This window comes from Poromitra crassiceps (genome assembly GCF_964638095.1).
Source record: "Poromitra crassiceps genome assembly, chromosome: 11".
Taxonomy (NCBI): Eukaryota; Metazoa; Chordata; class Actinopteri; order Beryciformes; family Melamphaidae; genus Poromitra; species Poromitra crassiceps.
The window spans coordinates 32118608-32137592 of NC_139643.1; the positions used below are offsets into that span (position 1 = coordinate 32118608).

General features: G+C 42.6%; 2 protein-coding genes across 2 annotated transcripts; one reads left to right on the forward strand and one right to left on the reverse strand.

Annotated features, from left to right (window-relative positions):
* Positions 1–1076: 1076 nt before the first annotated feature.
* Positions 1077–3717, reverse strand: LOC310785631 (homeobox protein XHOX-3-like; the record flags this gene model as incomplete). The annotated part of the gene is made up of 3 exons (XM_083646768.1): positions 1077–1601; positions 2101–2336; positions 3357–3717. 3 exons carry the CDS (start codon positions 3715–3717, stop codon positions 1077–1079), a joined length of 1122 nt encoding a protein of 373 aa, XP_083502894.1.
* A 10982-nt stretch (positions 3718–14699) lies between these two features.
* hoxa13a (homeobox A13a) lies at positions 14700–16240 on the forward strand (the record flags this gene model as incomplete). The annotated part of the gene is made up of 2 exons (XM_083646738.1): positions 14700–15456; positions 15993–16240. Exons 1-2 carry the CDS (start codon positions 14796–14798, stop codon positions 16238–16240), a joined length of 909 nt encoding a protein of 302 aa, XP_083502864.1. The 5' UTR covers positions 14700–14795.
* Positions 16241–18985: the final 2745 nt, after the last annotated feature.

Sequence of the window (18985 nt, forward strand, 5' to 3'; positions counted from 1 at the left end):
TCGAAATACAACTATGCCACTATAGAGCAGTGCGAAGCGACGAAAAGAAGACAAAAAGGAAGGTATGCATTGGTATAATCACACTTTCTCATCAGCGAAGAATTGGGTCTCAAATATCTAGTGTGTATGTGGGAGGAGGGTGGTTGGGTTGGGTGGGGGGTGGGGGGGTGATATGGCAATTGGCCTTAAAACTTAAAAATTTTCAGACTTTGTGTGATTGTCCAGTCTCTCTCTCTCTCTCTCTCTCTCTCTCTCTCTCTCTCTTTCTCTCATATCATCCAGCTCTCCATCCTCCTCTTCTGGGTCCTTGCACCCGCCCCACCCCCCCCCCGCCCCCCTCATCACCACCACCAGTCAAACCGTGCGGGCTGTAATCCGTTCCCCTGGCGCCTTGTTACCGTTTGGCAGCAACGATCCCTTCCCGGCAAATATCATTAATTCAACACTCAAAATTCACCCGATCGTACATATACATCACTTACTAATTTTACCAGCATCTGCACATTTCGGCCCGGGCCGCCGTCAAGGCCCCGGCGGAGAGCGAGTTATAATGAGACGGGCGCAGTCTGTTAACAAATCCCCTTGTTAAAAAGGGGAGATGGAACGCATCATTCTCCTGTAACTAACAATACATGTAGGTCGATTTGGACGCGTAAAGAGACTACAAATAATGGTAAAAAACGTTAACGCCATCCATCAAGGAGATTTAAACGTTTGTCTGTATATGTCCCCAGCTCCCGTGTCTTCTTTTTACCTCACACCAAATTAATCATAAAAAATCAAATGTGGTTTTGTCCCCTTGTCGTCATATTTCAGCCCGCTGTCTGAGCTCTGCGATGGGAGTATTATTTTCAGTTGTAATGGGAGATCCATTGTGCGGCACATACAGTAGCTGAAGATAATTATCTTGCTCCGAGTTAATCATAACCTAGAGCTGACTTTCATATTGGCACTGCTTACATGACTACCAGTATGTCCATGCTGTTTCAGTCCTGATCATGTACGTATATCGTATACGTTTGATAAAAGCTTATGGCGAAAGCTTATGCTAGCACAAGCCTCTTGCTGTTTTGGTTTTATCTGGTCAGAGGCACCTCTTCCCTCTGGTCTAATGTCACCGACGAGGACTTGCTGAGCACTGAAGGCGTGAATGTGAGAAAAGCGTCAGTCCTGCTGGTTGGAGAGCAAGCGAAGTCCGAGCCGGAGGGCCTGGTTGAAATACCGTTGGTTTGACTGGAGTGACAGGCCAGACACGAGCAAGGGCTTCCCCCGGGACCGAGGCCGTGGGTCGGCCCCGGGTAGAGAGACGGGTGTCTGAACGCACACAGCAGCTCCGGCCTCTGGTAGGGATGCAGCATCCTGAAGCTGTCCAGCGACCTCAGGGGGTTTGAGAACGGGGTGGCGGCTGGGGCCGAGGCGGGTCCGACCCCCAGGTGGGAGTAGTAGGGTAGGGGCAGGTGGGTCGGGAAGGGGTAGGGCAGGTTCCCCGTAGCCGCAGCATGGCTCATCATGTAGGTGTAGAAGGCCGGGTCCGCGGGGTGAGGCCACGTCATGGCCAGACGCTGGCGCTTGTCCTTCATCCTGCGGTTCTGGAACCACACCTAGAGCAGACACAACCGGCCAAATATTAACCACAACCCCCACTGTCTGAAAGACCAACCCAAAGACAGATCACTTTAAGAAAAGATGCGCAATGCGCATACGGTACCGCTTTTACGCACGGATCGAAATTGGGTTTTAGCGAGTAGTGCGTTTTTCCCTCATCCAAACCGAATTAATATTTTTAAAATTAAATTTGTAATTTAGGCAACTGTAAACGAGGCCAATACTATTTTGCTGGTTAAAAAAAACAGGTGGGCCTCTGCTGACAATTTGTCATCTAATCGTGAGCTTGGAATCGTAAATATGACCTTATCCACATATTTGAATAGCCTATCATTTAATGTTTGTGTGGTGCTATTTTAAATATGCAATATTTAAAATTATTAAATAACATAATCTTGCCAAATGGTAGGCTATGACAAATCTCAGGACTGCGCTCGATAGAACCCTCAAGCTTAAATGACGGTTTTCGAACATGCACATATAAAGTCTTCTTACTTTGATGGTTGTTTCAGGTAGATTTAGGGCGGCCGCCAGTTCGCATCTCCGCGGCCTGGAGACGTAATTCTCCCGGTAAAATTCCTTCTCCAGTCGCCCGATCTGCTCCCGGGTGAACGCTGTCCGGTACCGGCGCATCTGGTCCGCTGCATATGACAGGCTTCCCTGGCCCGGGATGGCCTTCCCAGGATCAACACCGGTGTCACTCGGGTGGCCCGGAGAATCCCCATTTCGACCTGAATCAGTGCATATCAGAACATCAAGGATTCAAATGAAACAAGACATATTTTGAAGCACAGATTTTCATATAGTTTCATGTTATTATTTTCTTCAAAGTTGTCATTTGAGGACCTCTCGTCATTTTATTTGTCTATTTTTACTGCACAATTTTACCTTTAAAATCAAAGCCTTTCTGACACCTTCATTAGGCCTTAGATTTGTATTATTATTAAACAAACCAGTTAAATGTATGTATTATTTACTATATGTTTTTATTACTACTATTATTTTACAGATCAACTATTGCAGGAAAGTGGCTATTGATATTTTTGGTTAGATATGTTGACTCTTAATTTCAATTGACCAAACAGGCTAATAATTAGGCTGTATTGTCATTCGTTCAGCTTTTGTCTATATTGGGTTTTGATTTTGCAGTTGCAAATGCGTCATGCAATAATATTGATATTTGACCATAATTTCAGTGAAGGATGTAACACCTTTACAGTCAGCACTCCTGGGTCTTTGCTCCTCAGAAACTGCCAGCACAACCCACCACCAGCAAATTCCTCTGGCAATGGCCTTCCATCTTTGCTCGTGGTTTATATAAAATCCTGCATTCTTCCTCAAGCAGTAAATATACATATAGGCTGATTAGCTTTCGGAGTCTTTTGGAAGGGGCGCCGAGGTGACTCGTTTTAAAACACAGTGGGTAAAACGCATGGTTAACGTGTGGGTGTCACCCAGCGTGTTTCCAGCCACACTGGCACTTGACACAACAGCTGTGCAGCACCGATTGCAGTTCAATTGTGCAGTGTTATATGAGTGATGAACAATTTTTTCGAGAACTGATTTAATGTTCGATTGTATATTCTCAGATATGTTCAATTGCAATTACTTAAGTGCCATGTGCAATGGGTGCAGAGTTGACATTTTTGATTGACACATGTCAGCTGTTGGCATTCAATCAGCTTCATGAACGAGATCAATGCAATCACCCATAACACTGGAATGCCATGCGGTTCCCAGACGCAGCCTACCTTTAGCTGTGGGGTAGTCCATGCCTTCCGGCGTGCAGCTGACATCAATTTCCTCGTAGAAGTCCGATTCAGTGTCTGAGCTGCTGCCGTCTTTGTGGGGGTGGTCAGTCCGGTGCCTCTCGCCGGAGGAGGACAAGCCAACCGGCCTCATGTCCGTGCGCATATTCCTCCGTGCGCTCTCCTCCGCCTCCCCCGTCCTGTCCCGGGAGTAAGGCGCAGCGCCGGGGCTCAGACAGCTCCTGTGGACCGGCTTCCCTTGCGGCTCTCGCACGGGGCTCCCGATTGCTTCCGACAAATTAGAGGCGCTCTTGCCAAGCTGACCTCCCTCCGCCAGCATCACCATCTCCTCTCTGCTTTCCATTACAAGCACGACTTCAAACCAATTCGACTTCGGGGGAGAGTGCAAGCCGTCAACCAAGGCGATGATTTTCTGGGTGGAGGGGGTGTGTGTGTGCAGTGGTGGTGGGGGGGTTGAGTCCCAAGCAGAAGGAGAGGCTTCAGGAAAAGAGGGGATGCAATCCGGTCTGACCCTGAGAGGAGAGCGCTCCAGAGTGCGGAGAGGCAGCTCTGGGAGGGATCACCATTTAGCCTCTCTCTCTCTCTTTCTCCAGAGCTGTCATTCTTAATAGGCCAGTCGTCATGATGGTCCCCCCCTGATGACGACACGCATTGATTGGATGTGGGTAAACAGAAGGAGCAATCACAGCGGCGAGATGGGGCTGTGTAATAGGGCAGATATGAAAACAAGCAGCTATTAAAAGGAAACACAATAACAGCAGGACTGAAGAGCATGCAGCTTGACGAGTATCGTCTGCTCTCTGTCTAGAATATGATGCCCATCCATCCATCATCCATTCATCATCTATCTATCTATGCATTTCACAATTTACCATATATATATATATATATATATATATATATATATATATATATATATATATATATATATATATATATATATATATATATATATAATATATATATCTGTCTATATACTGTATGTATATATATATATAATATATATATCTGTCTATATAGTGTATGTATATATTATAGCCTATACATAGCCTACATACATACATACACACACACACACACACACACACGCACGCACACACACACAAAGGATATAAAGAAGACGATTCATGGATCATTAGTAACGAAAATGCAATCACCTGAAAAAAGTAAATTCCCATCGCCCCACATCAAAGCTAATTGGTGACTTCATTATTCTTTCAAGGCATCTTGGATGTTCCCCATTGAAATAAGATAGGATGTTCACACATGGATCGGCTATTGCTGCATGGTGCGTTTTAGCGGAGGCTGCATACCCCCAACCAACCCCCCCCCCCCCCCCTCTCCATCTCTCTCATCCTCCTCTAAAGTGGTGTCTCTAAGGTCAAGTCGTGTGGTCAGAGTTAAGATAACAGGCCATTTGACATAGTCTGGTCTCTGGAGGGTCAGCAGCACAGACCACGAGATGGGAACATACATGTCAAGGAAAACACGGCACAATTTCTTTATCATGTTGGTATCTTGGCTATGTTGGTTATAATTCATATTTAACGATATATAGGGCGAAAGTGCAGATAGGCTACACCTTGTTCAAACAGGTGCTCTATTTAATGTAATGTTGCATTAGTGTAAGGAATCAAAGTATAAAAACAACAATCAAAATATGACCCCAAAAATACGCGCCTGCCAACCCGCCTGTACAAGTCCAAATCGAAAAACACGTGCGCGCTGACACGCACACGCACGCACGCACGCACGCCCACACGCACACACACACACACACACACACACACACACACACACACACACACACACACACACACACACACACACGCACGCACACACACACACACACACACACACACACACACACACCCCCCACCCACCCACACACACACACACACACACACACACACACACACAGTCCAAAATATAAATTTCAATACGCTTGTGTCATGCGTACGGTGCTTTCAGGGTGGGGGTTGCTTTCTCAGCTCTTTGATGTAAGCTATGTAGCCTATAGCCTACTCTTGCAATAAAAAGTCACTAAACACCGATAAAGGAAAAGGCTTTTAAGCTTATATCTATCTTTTAGGTGCGGTGAACTTGATATCATGTACCGCTCTTTATCTTTCAAGAAGCAGAGAAATCTCTCCGCAGGCCTAATTGTGGAGTTTATCACAACTGTCATGTCAGTTGTCAGCTTTAGGCTAGCTGCTAGCATATAGGCTACTTGGCTGCAGACTCAGGCCCATATAGGCCAAATCTCTTTCACGAGCTCATGCAAACTAAGCTACATGCATGGGCGTCGGTTGGCGTCTGGGCAATACCTTAGTCTAAAGTTTATCTTTTTTTGGCATTTGAATAAAAGATTAATTAAAAATTGACAGAAATCTAATTGGGAACTGAAACAAACAAAACAAATCACATCAGGTGAGTATTGAGAATCAGAGTTCCCAATAAACTGTAGCCTATTAGTTTAGTGATGTCTAATATAGGCTCACAGTCAGTCTCTGTCCCATCATTTAGTCAATAGGACGAATCAGCGTGACGTCACTCGACACCCAGAAATGTGGAACCCCGCGGCAGTTAATAGTATGAGTTGTGCCAAACAAACGTTAATATCTCAAAAACTATACATGACATCGCTCATATTTTGACATTCTGAGTGAGAGCAGAGGTATAGCTCAAGAGTTTGATGTATAATATGCATGTCGTGTTAAAGTTGTGTGAACTGTCGCAGTTTTTAAAATGTAAACACTAAACAGAGTTAGCTGGCTAGTCAGACAATCAACCCTCGCGTCACTTGGGTTCCATTTGCCACCAGTGACGCGGTTTGTTTACCAAAATGCTGCTCGGCTGATCCCTCGTATAAAAGCCGGGTTGGAAGTTATGATGATACATGATATTAGATTGAACCTGGACAAATATTAGCTCCTGAAAACAGATTTATTTCGTTTTTGACTTGATCCGAGATGTGCGGCTGCAGGGTATAGTGGCTACTGGCGAGGATGCTGTGTGCAGGGAGGGATGGAGTCATGTGGCCTCAGGGAGAGGAGAGGGTAGGGTGGGAGGGAGGCTGCAGTCTCTGCAGCTCCAGGAGCCTCCGCTGTCCTTGTGCGCCCTCGCCTGTCCAAAACGGGGAAGAGGCCCCGGCAGCGGTCTCCCCCTCCCCCAACCAGGCAACTGAAGAGTGAGTGAAATTCCTTTGCGCTTTCTCCCCCGTCTCTTTCATCTGGCTACACCAGGCCTACACAAGCTGGGGGGGAAAATCCTCTCTTAAGTTCTCTCTCTCTCTCTCTCTCTCTCTCTCTCTCTCTCTCTCTCTCTCTCTCTCTCTCTCTCTGCACCAGGGTAGCTGATGTAGCAAACAGTTTGAAGAAGCCATAGTGTGTAGGCTAATTCTTGCTGCAACACAGTCTTTAAGCATTGCCTTTCCGTTGGCAGCAATTGATATCGTTTGACCGAAACCTTTTTAGTTTGTTTTGACGAAGTTTAGTCTGCTTTAAGAAAACAAATGCACTATTCTAATAGCCTAAAAAGGATTAATTAATCTGTCTGTCATTAATAAACAGCCACCAGTTGTCAGCAGCAACACAAGCGCCAGTTATAGGCTATGCTTAAATATATTTTTCCGATGACTTGAACTCTTGTGACATTTATTTTACATTATTGTAACATCTGTATGGACTTTGCAAACAGAACACAGAACAACATCACACAGCTGAGAGCTAAACATCAGAATATGGATAGAGGCACAGCCTAATGGAAATGTACCCGGCTGAGAAATGACGTCACCCCATTGCACATCTAATCAGTCAGACGCTCATTTTGCAAATTAATTGTTTCACACAGTTTTTTTAAAAGTAATTTAATTTGCTTTACTGTATTTTAATATAGGCTACATAAATCGTACATTATGCTCTTAATTTAATTTAATTTTTTCAATATGTCACTAGCAATATATCAAGTGTGAGTTAAGTCCTATAGTGAAGTAGCCTATAGCTGTAATTAATACCCTACCAGACTTGAAAAGTTAACCTTGCATTTAAACTTAATAGACATTCTTCTGAGAAATAGGCGGACTAATTTCTTCAAAGAAAAACAAATCTTAAAGAAGAGAATTACTAAATATTCACCCCTTCCCCCATCATAATGCAGCACAGGATATGTGTAAGTGTTTAGTCGACTGAATTGTTTTTGCAGTTATGTTGGTTTGTCTTTTTTTTTCTTTCACTTGAGGCATTTTCAAAATCAAGTCGGCGCGGATTCAGACCTATGATCTCTGTGTGCATGCAGAGAGAGCATCCCATCGCGTTGTTACTTTCCAAAGGTTATGCAATGGGTCGTAGCTGGGGCAGATGGGATCTTGTGATCTATCCGGAGATAACACTTAGAAAGGGTTTTGCGCAACCCAGAAATGACCTTGCTCGTTTACAGTAGTGCCACTTATATTGTGTGTGTTTTAGATAGCGAAGGACACCGGATGGGTTTGGAGAGTTTGCCTGCTGATTGTGGAACCTTCCTCCTCATGGAGATGTAGGAATAACCATGCAATGCATTGGCAGTTCATACATGTTTACATATATAGTTGGCCCACACACCTTTATTCGTATTAGCCTATTGGTAGAAGATGGAACTTGGACTGCAATTTGTTGTGGCTTTGCTCTGTCTCGTTCTGCAGGGGCAGATCAAAGGGGGGGAGCGCCCCCACGGCAGACATTGCAGAATGCGCCCTCTCAGTTTTACTAGCCAGCCCAACTTGAACTTGACCATGGAGTCTGCGCAGTACGCATGTAATCCAATCCGTTGCCCTGACAGTATAGCTGCCAGAATATTTGGTTTTAGAACAAAAATCAGTGTTTGATCAGCGCGCATGGATGTGTTTGACTTTGGTGCATGTTCAGTCTGCATCTGACTGAGGTGGACCGCGTTACGCACAAGCCAGTGGAAGCTGGAAGAAGATAAAATATATAGCCTGCATTATCCTGGCCCCTCCCGTCTCCTTTGCTTCAACTTGGCCTTGAAACCGGATGACGCAGCTATACCCGAGTTAACTCGCTGACCTTGGAGTGCAACATATCTTGGTGACTATACAGTTTGAAATCTCTCCAATCTCTGCGTTGTGAGACCCATTTATCGCTCTCCCCTGCGCCATCATACAATCCCTGTGCTATTACACGAAGGGCTTAGCAAGCCACTGAGATCTGACTGCATTGCCCCATTAAAATGAAGAACATCATGGGGTATGGCTTACCACCAATTCAGCAGTAGCAAGGCAACACACCAGGTGCAAAGCCCCGACGTTTCACAAGAGTGCATGTCATTCTTTTGGTTGGCGTTTGCGTCCCTTGCATCTTTTGAGGAAGGTGATATTTACAAGTTGCAAATGGGATGTTATTTTTAGAGAGACGCACTGTGCACTGTTGCTGTCTTCAGATGTCTATTGCAACTTTAAGTCCTAATATTTTCAATGTGTACATGGTGATAGCCGGTTGTTGAGCCACATCACCATGGCCAATCACAGTTTTAGCCGTGGCCAGAGGTAAATATTGACATTTCTTTTCGTCACTCTAAAACTATAGCCGCGGACTTTTGCAATACATAGCAATGCCCAATCCAAGTGGTGATGTTATGTGGGTGGAATGTAACACTCAGCAGAAGATTGGCATCCAACAGATTTCCATGTGATGGCGGGTGTGTTATAGACATGACAGAGGATTCGGTCTCAGTGTTTTGCGTTGTAGCTTTTCTGTTTTCCACCTAAGCCTATATAGCCTACTTCCAGAACGCTGATGTTGAACAGAATATGAAATAGAGATTCTGAAACGAACAAATCGTATTATTATTGCTGCCATCAACGTATAGGCTATAAGTGTCGATGTAGGCTAACTATTTTGGATTTGGCGAGTTATAGTCCAAATTCTGAATTCGGATATAGCCTATTGCTTTTCTAAGATATTTGCAGAGGTGCTTTTCGAAAGATATTTTCAGATAGAGAGAGAGAAATATAGGCTATTTGCCATCTTTCATATACCCAATTGTACTTTCACATATAGGGTCAGTGTCTAAATGGTGATACAAATGCATAATGAAGTTTTGAAATGTTTTATTCGGAAATAATTGGAGTATGGCAAGAAAGCACATTCCCAATAATTAATTATTATCTTAAATGATCTAAAATAAACGAATTAGCATTTAGGCTATACAGGTTTGATCTCATTTTCCGTCCTTAAAATTCTTTCATATTGACTTTGAGAACGAACAAAAATTACTCATAACTTTAGTTATTTTGTTTTATTGATTGATTTATTTTATTAACTATACCTTTTGATAAAGGAATGGACCTATATTTGGTTAATACCAGTTGTGCTTTTGCGTGTACATTTTCGTTTTGTTTTGATGGGAGCAACAGACAGACATGAATAGAGCCAAATGAAAACTCAATATAATTTCTTAATTTAGGCTACATGTAGAATACTCCACGAGTTCACTTTTTTATATGTTCTTCCATAAGATGGGCAAACTGTAAACAAATGTACGAAAATATTAAGGGTGCGTTTTGCCGCAGTGCGTAATATTCCCTTTGCGCATAAAACGCGCGTTATTTTCTTATTGTTTTGTATTTTATTCAGCTTTGGTTGCATTGTAAGCTAAATACTGACGCTAGGCCTAACCCATGCTTATTATACAGTCACAGAACTATAGGCTGCACAACGCATGACAACAAATTGTCAAAATAGCAGGTTATTTGGATGTAGACCAGCCTGACGATGCACGATGATGATGATGATGATTAGGTTACTATAATTATTGGCTATAGCCGATGCTCTAACATGATAGGCCTACAGTTCCCCAGCTCAGATGATAAATAATGGAAAGGCCTCAATTAGTTGTGTTTTGGCATTTAAAGAAGCGTCAAATCGTCTCACTTCTTGACGGCTGGTTATTCTTATAAAGTTTTAAAAGGTGCAGGATCAGAATGGCTACAAACCTATAGGTGAAATATAAAGAAAGCTATAGTTTCTTCCATTCCCCAGCGTACCATATAGGTCACAACATAGGCCGGTGGCGTATAACACTAAAAAATACAACAGATGGCTGAAATTTCATTGAAATTAACTCTAGACCTATGTGTATTTAGCCTACTGAGATTCCTGTAGGCCAATAACTGATTTCACATGCAGCTTACATATAGTTTTAGCAGGCTGTTAACACAACATTTAAGAGTTCTGCTGGAGAGATTGAAGCAGACCGAAATGAGTTGTCAGTCATTTAAAGGCGCACATCAAGAACACCTTGTGAAGTGGCTTCCAGTGCCAGTCTGAAAATGAAGTGTTTGAGTTTTCCCTTTTTGTTGATGCTGTCCTTCATAATCAAACCACCGGCTATACGGCCCAGAGAAAATGGAAAAGTCAAGTGTCTGACCGCCCTGTGGTTCATTGCTTTGACCGCACAAACATATTGGCTGTTATATTTTGGCAACTTTTTGACAGCCGTCTACTTTAACCGCATGCCAGTAACAGGGTTGAGACTTAAGAAGGCTCAATCTCAGAGCAACCCGTTTAAAATCACAAGTTATGCTATTAACAATATAAATTTATAGCAAAGCATAACTTTATATAGTCTTTCCCATGGTTCTGAAAGCCATTTCACATTCTGCGCCATTGCGTTGATGCCGTGAAATAAAGGCGCTCTTTACGCGCCGCGTAATTTGGATGCCAATTCAAACAGGAGGGTTGAGCCTTGATAATGACCTCAGAGAAAACCATCCAGGGTGTGCTGTGTGCAGTGGTTCCCAAAGTGGGGTCCGGGGAACCTTCAGGGGTCGCTGAGAGGGTTCCAGGGGGTCCCCAGCAAAACGGGGAACAGTTTGATTTAACCATTATTCAATTCACTGGAAAGTATCCCACATGCACATAAGAATCACTATTTTAATCACAGGCTGACTACACCTCATACATTGCAGCTATACTGCATTAACAACATCATCATCAACAACAACAACAACAACAACAACAACAACAACAACAACAACAACAACAACAACAACAACAACAACAACAACAACAACAACATCTTCCCATATGGGGGGTCCATGCATGGGATAAAATATTTAAGTGGGGGTCCATTGTGGAATGTGCCTCTATTTGGGGCTCCATGACGTGAAACGTAGCCCCGCTGCAGTGTGTGTGTCTGGTCTGTTCCAGCCGCCCTGGATGTGGCCTGACCACATGTGCGCCTCGGCAGCACCTTGGTTCAGGCCAGGCGCTGGGCTGTTGTGACTGAAAACTCATGGGACCTGGAAGAACATTGATTAGATCAGATTGGATGAAACTTTAATGATCCCCGTGGGGAGAATGGGCCGTCGCAGCAGCAAAGAATATGCTAAGAAGTCCTGTTGCAAGGGTGTAAGAGAATAGAGAATATATAAAATATAACGCGAATGATAATTAGCCTACAGCTAGAAAATAAAAGATGTAAAATGCGAGTTCCGTAAATAACTTATATTGTTCTTTTTGAGGCCTCAATGTTCTTTTTGACGCATCAAGATATACGAAAGAAAATGGCTACAGTCGGGTTAGTCAATTAGCACTGATAATTGTTCGCTGGTGATTTTTTGGGATCATTCAGTGTTACAGTATGACGCTATAAGGACACAAACGGAGATATTGATTCACATTTGAACTTTAAATCACATCAATTACATGCAATGCAAAAATCTTAAATTCATGCAGTTTATAGATTACACACGAAGCATAACTGAGTTTATAATGGCCTATAAGTAAAATGGAGAAATGGTAAATGTGATATCTCTTTGATGGACAAAACAGATCCATGTTTCTTTTCCATGTATAAAGACAGAACCCGCAATAAGACTCCTTTTTGAATAGGCTCGTTAGTGGGGGGTGAAATAGAGGGAATATTGTCCATTTCAGAGCAAATCAACTAACATAACAAATGAAATAATTTAATTTAAAAAAAATCTTGCATTTTGACATGGCTAAAATTCACCTGCAATATCACATTGATAATATATGTCGAGCAACCGTATTAGCAACTATAATCCGCATTAAACGAATTGTATTCTAAAATGGCATATCATTTTAAAATATTTATTTTGGCGGATTGAGAATGGACCAATTCATGAGATAGGCTAGATGTTTCATCCAAAATCGATGTAGCAATTGGGATTAAAGGCATTTGTCAATTTGTATTCTGGATCAAATGCAACACGTTAACTCCAACACAAGCAAGTCTATCATCAGCTCTAACATTTACGCACTGCATGTAGCCTTACGTCCAATAGAAATGTTGTAGCCTATTTTTGTCTTTGTCTCGTGTCGACAAAATATCAAAACTATATGTTTCAACATTTTTGTTGTAGCAACACACTTAAAACCTGTGGGCTGTGGGTTAATCTGTATACGCCTGATCTCAATAACCTCAACCTTTTGTTTTGCAATATCGATTAGCCTGCGGTTTCTGACAACATCGAAAATGGTGAGAAAAATATTCAAATGTAAAATGTCCAGACTCTGCAGGCATTTTGTATTGGGCTTGCCTTTGTATTTGTGTAAGTTGTACGTCAGCCACTGACAAGTAAAGACTGTGGTATAAAATGACCTTAAGTGATTTCATCTTATTGAAGTCACTTTTCTATATGATTCACTCGAATGAAGAGTAGTTTTTGACAGGACAAAGACACAGATAACATGTTATGAACTAATCAACAACGTTTCTAATGTGTAAAAAGGATAACGTAACGATAAACACATCGTTTTACTAAAATAGACCAAACTCATGCATGTTCATTTGAAACTAATCCACGTGAAAGCCCCTCCAGATCCATTTCCTCCAACACAGAAGAGACGGAGAGCCACTGGTCGTAAACACGAACCAGCAGACCAGACACACACACACACACACACACACACACACACACACACACACACACACACACACACACACACACACACACACACACACACACACACACACACACACACACACACACACACACACACACACACACACACACACACACACACACACACACACACACACACACACTATCCTGTCCCTTCTTCTCAGAGATCACGTAATTTTCACACGTATTTACCAAAAAAGTCTTCCAAAAGGCGCAAATGAAGGGGAAAACATCCCCGTTATATTTCCAATGCAGGGACACAAAAGTGCGCACCACCCAAGTAAAGCGGGTGTTTGTGAGAATAAAACGGTGGAGAAAACAAAATGATAGTAAAAGTTAATGTCCTCCAAAAGCTTTCATTGGGACAGGAATTCTCACCCTTCTTCCGCTCTTTTCAAGAGCCTAGACGGTTCCTTCAAAGACTGAATAGCCCGACAGGCTGGACGGCTAGACAGCAACTTTCAACTTGACCTTGGCCTCCAGCCGCGTCTACCTTATGTAAAAAACCAACCGCACGCACGCCAAGCCAAGAGCTGTTTTCTGTCTTTGCATATCGTAAACATGTCGGAAACTCGATCAGGGCCAGGAATATTCTCTAAAATCATGACGTTGTATCCGAATTCCTTGGTTTTTCCATTTTTTACCCTAACCCCTTTAACACATACGGAGGAGGCCTGTTAATTCGATAAATATTTACATCCATAAATTGAGCTAAATAAATGTGTCGCCTTTCATACTTATAGCACGCCTAACCACATGGGTGTTATATATTCACGCTACACGGCGTGTGCGTACAGCAGGTGATGTAAGTATAGCCTATTTCATTCTTTGGCACTGCTTGTGCCATGCATTAGCGTATAATCTACTATTTTATCGTGTGTTTAATGGAGGGTAATCTTTGTGCATAATGGTGAGGGCATATAGGCTATAATAATGACCGACTGCAATTGCGGCACAGACAAAAAGTGGCTGGTCAGTGGTCAGTGTACGTGCGTAAAGGCCATGCGTAACATTCATGTTCATGGCTCATGTAAAGCAGTCTTTTGAAATAGGCGACCACTTTTAAATGTACGCCTTGGTTTTACATTCCAAGAAGAGTCATCTCAAACAAGTAGGCTATCCAATTCAAACATCCAGGGTTCTGAAATGTTTACCTTCAATCGATACAAAATACTTTAAGGGCAATTTACTTTTTCTAATTTCATATTTAAGCACGACCCCCCATCTCTTTTGAGGGGGGCACCAGACAAGCTGGTAGGTACGTTCACCTTACTACGCCGCATTTTTCTCCATTTAATTATCTGTACTGGGAGATGTTTTCCGTCCTCTTTGCATAGCGTTGTCACGTGGTAACATCTGGTCCAATGATGGCGCAACCTCGGCTCTGTGGTGCGCGTCAGAGTGCCTTGACTCTCTGGGAACCAGTATCTCCTTTTCTCAGTCTCTGGGCTTTTTAAAAAAGAGCCAGAAGCCTCAATGTTGGATGTCGTGCTATGACAACGTCACTGCTCCTCCGTCCTCGCTGGGTCGACCCGTCGGTGATGTTCCTTTACGACAACGGCGGCGGTTCCGATGAAGTGAGCAAGAACATGGAGGGTTTCGCCGGTGGCAACTTTGCTGCGAACCAGTGCAGGAATCTGATGGCGCACCCCGCGTCCCTGGCACCCAGCACGGCTTACTCGTCTAGCGATGTGCCCACCTCCGGTATGGGTGAGCCGGTGAAACAGTGCAGCCCGTGCTCTGCAGCTCAGAGCTCGTCCAGCGCCTCCTTGCCCTATGGGTACTTCGGTAGCGGCTACTACCCCTGCAGAATGTCGCATCACAGCAGCATAAAGTCGTGCGGAGCGCAGCCCCCCTCTGCGTACGGGGAGAAATACATGGACACGTCCGCCTCGGGCGACGACTTCGCCTCCAGGGCCAAGGAGTTCGCATTCTATCCGACCTACCCTTCAGGCCCGTACCAACCTGTGCCCAGCTACCTGGACGTGCCCGTGGTGCCAACTATCAGTGCGCCGTCGGAGGCCAGACACGAGCCCCTGCTGCCTATGGAAAGCTACCAGCCGTGGACTCTCACCACTAACGGGTGGAACGGCCAGGTCTACTGCGCCAAGGAGCAGCCTCAGCCTGGGCACATGTGGAAGTCCAACATACCAGGTAGGCTGCTATACATCCATATCCAAGGCAAGCTTTATACGAGTCAGACCTGTTTGCAACATGATGTAGGATTCTAGCCAAGCTATACAGAATGGTATATTTGAAGAGCACAGCACTGCCATGGTGTGCTAGTTTGGTTACAATGGTGGGGAAAGGAAAAAAACGTAATGTCTGAATCTATTGAGTCTTAAATCATATTTTACTCGAAAGTCAAACATTATAGCCTATACTGCCATTGCGCTGAGACCACTCGTTTCCAATGAAAATCAACTTATTTCAGGAATTTTGGTGAATCAAGTGTCATTTTCATGGAGTTATCGTTCTGGATTTCACAATTATGTCTTCATTTATTTATATTGTGTTTAAAAAAATCTTGAATTCAAGGTTATTTGCATTGGAAAGAGATAATTAGCTCACTCAGCTGGAAATAAATTTTCACTAATCTTGTTTATAGAAAAAAAAAAGTCACATTTTGAGGACTTTGAGACTTGTTAAGACACAATATGATAAATCTTCTCTTTGTCCGCCTTGTACAGACGCGGTGTCCCACACCGGAGGAGATTCCGGCTCTTACCGACGTGGAAGAAAGAAGCGCGTGCCATACACCAAGGTGCAACTGAAGGAACTCGAGCGCGAGTACGCCGCCAATAAATTTATAACGAAGGACAAACGGAGGAGGATATCGGCCCAGACCAACCTGTCCGAAAGACAGGTCACTATATGGTTTCAGAACAGACGCGTCAAGGAGAAGAAAGTTGTCAACAAAGTGAAACCGATCAGCTAGTTTTCCCTTTTTTACGGACAATATCTATGGGAGATAAACTATCACACACACACACACACACACAAACACACACACACACACACACACACACACACACACACACACACACACACACACACACACACACACACACACACACACACGCACACGCACGCACGCACGCACGCACACACACACACACAACACAACACAACACAACACAACACAACACAACACAACACAACACAATGATTTTTTTTTTTACTTTTGGATTGGAACCATACTCTTGACTGAACATGATTCATGCGTGTTACCAAATGATTTCCCGGAACTTCTGGAACAAACGTTTCATAAAGGTCTATAAATGCTGGACCCTCCATCTCCACCCCACTTGTTGTTAAATAGTATTATTCAAGGAGTCAAACGGGAAAAAAAGAGAATATACAATATTATGTGACTTTTTTTGGCATGCTCACTCTCAGCTCAGGAAAACTGACCTCCTTTCAGAAAGGTCTATAGAGCCTATACCTTTATCTGCAAGTTTAACGAGAGTGGTAAATGTGGAGATACACAGGAAGTGACCGCATTATGGATTTGGACTTTGGGAATGTTAAATATTAATCTATCCCCACTTCCTTATAAAGTCTATCACATGCTTAGCTTGTATGAAGTTTAGTCTCGTCATATGAATTCGTGCTCTCATTCATATCCAATCCATGGTGCAATTCTTATTATAATGCTTAGATAATCGTCCGGGATATGTGTTCATATCAAGCATAGCTTTTATAATGTGTGCGTATTCATGTGGTTGTATATAAAGTAAATTCCGGCATGATATCAAGGTTATTTGTGTGTGAGTCAAATATGTCGGTGTAAAGTCCGCCCCAATAAAATATGGACTTGGTTGAATAATATCTATTGATTTATGTTGAAAATACACCCATTTTATCATAGACTGGAGAACAGTTCAATTTAATTTTGAATTGAACGAGTTTATCATTGGCAGAAATTAATTGAATGTGCTGCTAAATCTGGATTTAAAATACACCGACGACAATAGTGGCTCTCGCTGTGAAGGCTGTTGTCTGCATATGCAGTATGGAGATGCTCTCTCTCTTATAGCTTTGCAGTTTGCAGTATCTTATACAAAGTCTGCATAGAGTGCTAGTTTGAAATGTTTTAATTGTGCTATTCGACCATGTGTGAAAGAAAGGCCCCTATTTGGCTTTGGGAAATTATAGGCCAGTTGAGGCTGGATGCTTAGAAATATAAGCTGACGTCGCCATCTAGCGACGACTTTGTGCCAAGCTCAAGCTCAAGTGGAATATCAGTCCTACAGCCTTAGAATACTACAGGTACTACTATATTATAGTCTACTAATACTAATAATACTACCGGTAGTCAAAATAGCCTACCTATAATAGTTGTCAAGTAAGAATAATTGAATTGATCATCGTCATCATCATCATCATAACAATAGGAACAGGCTAATAATATATAGCTTGAACAAAGGCACCTTGACCGACACAACCAACATAAAATACGCAGAAGTGAAGTGAAGTGCAGGGAAAGCCCCTTTCGCTTTCTAACAAACACAAATAAACCTTTGCAGAATTTCCCCCACTGTATACTTCCTGTTGGCTGTGGAACGAATGTATCCGTTTAAAATGTCAAATTATTGCAAGGCAATTCAGGAAAATTATTGGGGGGGAATTATTTATTTATTTATGTATGTATTTATTTATTTTATTTTCACATATTTATCAATGTTTTTGTTTCGTCCAAACACATGTTAAAGTGAAGAAGACCCACAATATAGCTCTATAGGTAATTGTTCTTTTCTATTCCTTAAATCTTTACATTTTGACAATTTGCTCTAATATTCACGTGTTAAATATGGTCTGGATAACTATTTAACTCGTGGGCTTTTATAATGTGTTAAATAGATTGTTATTATTTATTCACTTTTATTATAATTAAAAAAAGACAACAACAACGAAGCGGCCAACTTGAGGCCCACTCTGAACTTTATATCTAAATTTAATTTGCTATTTTTAAATAGGTTGAGTATCTACTTTGTTAAGCAATCAACTGCTTTGTGTGTTCATCACGTTTAATTATCGTTCAACATGCCGATATCCGCAAATCCTTTGATTATAGCTCTCAAAATGCAGTAGGCCTTCGCGCGAATAGCATATATATATATATAAATAAATTGCGGAGAAAGAATGGTTTATATGAGGTGAGCTGCAGTTTCAGTTAACGTTTTGAGTTAGGTAAATCCACCCTGCTGTCAGCCCTGTGGTGTTCTATGAGCCCTATAATGAAACGCAATTTGGATTTAATACCAGCAACACAAAATAATTGACATCCATGCTGTGCACGTTTTCCAACATTGTTCGCAATCATTAACAACACGATGACACTATCTGATTTTAAATCAGAAACATTCAGCGATTAGCCTATAGCCCACCATGCTTGGCTTTGTTCGCATTCATTAATATTATTTAGCATTGGCATTACGCATGAGTCAAGGCATATGGCATCAAATCCTTCCTTGTTTGACACCTCTAGCGATTTCCCCACCATATGCTTTATTTTGTGGTATAAGTAGGCTAATATCTCTCACGTCATGCCCCACCTATAGGCTATTCTTCTTCTCCAACGGGTAGAGCCTGGAGGCATTGAACATGGCTATATTAGGCCTGTATACTGTCAAACACCCAGCTTATTTTTATTTTCTGCAGTAAGATCTATAATTGCTCG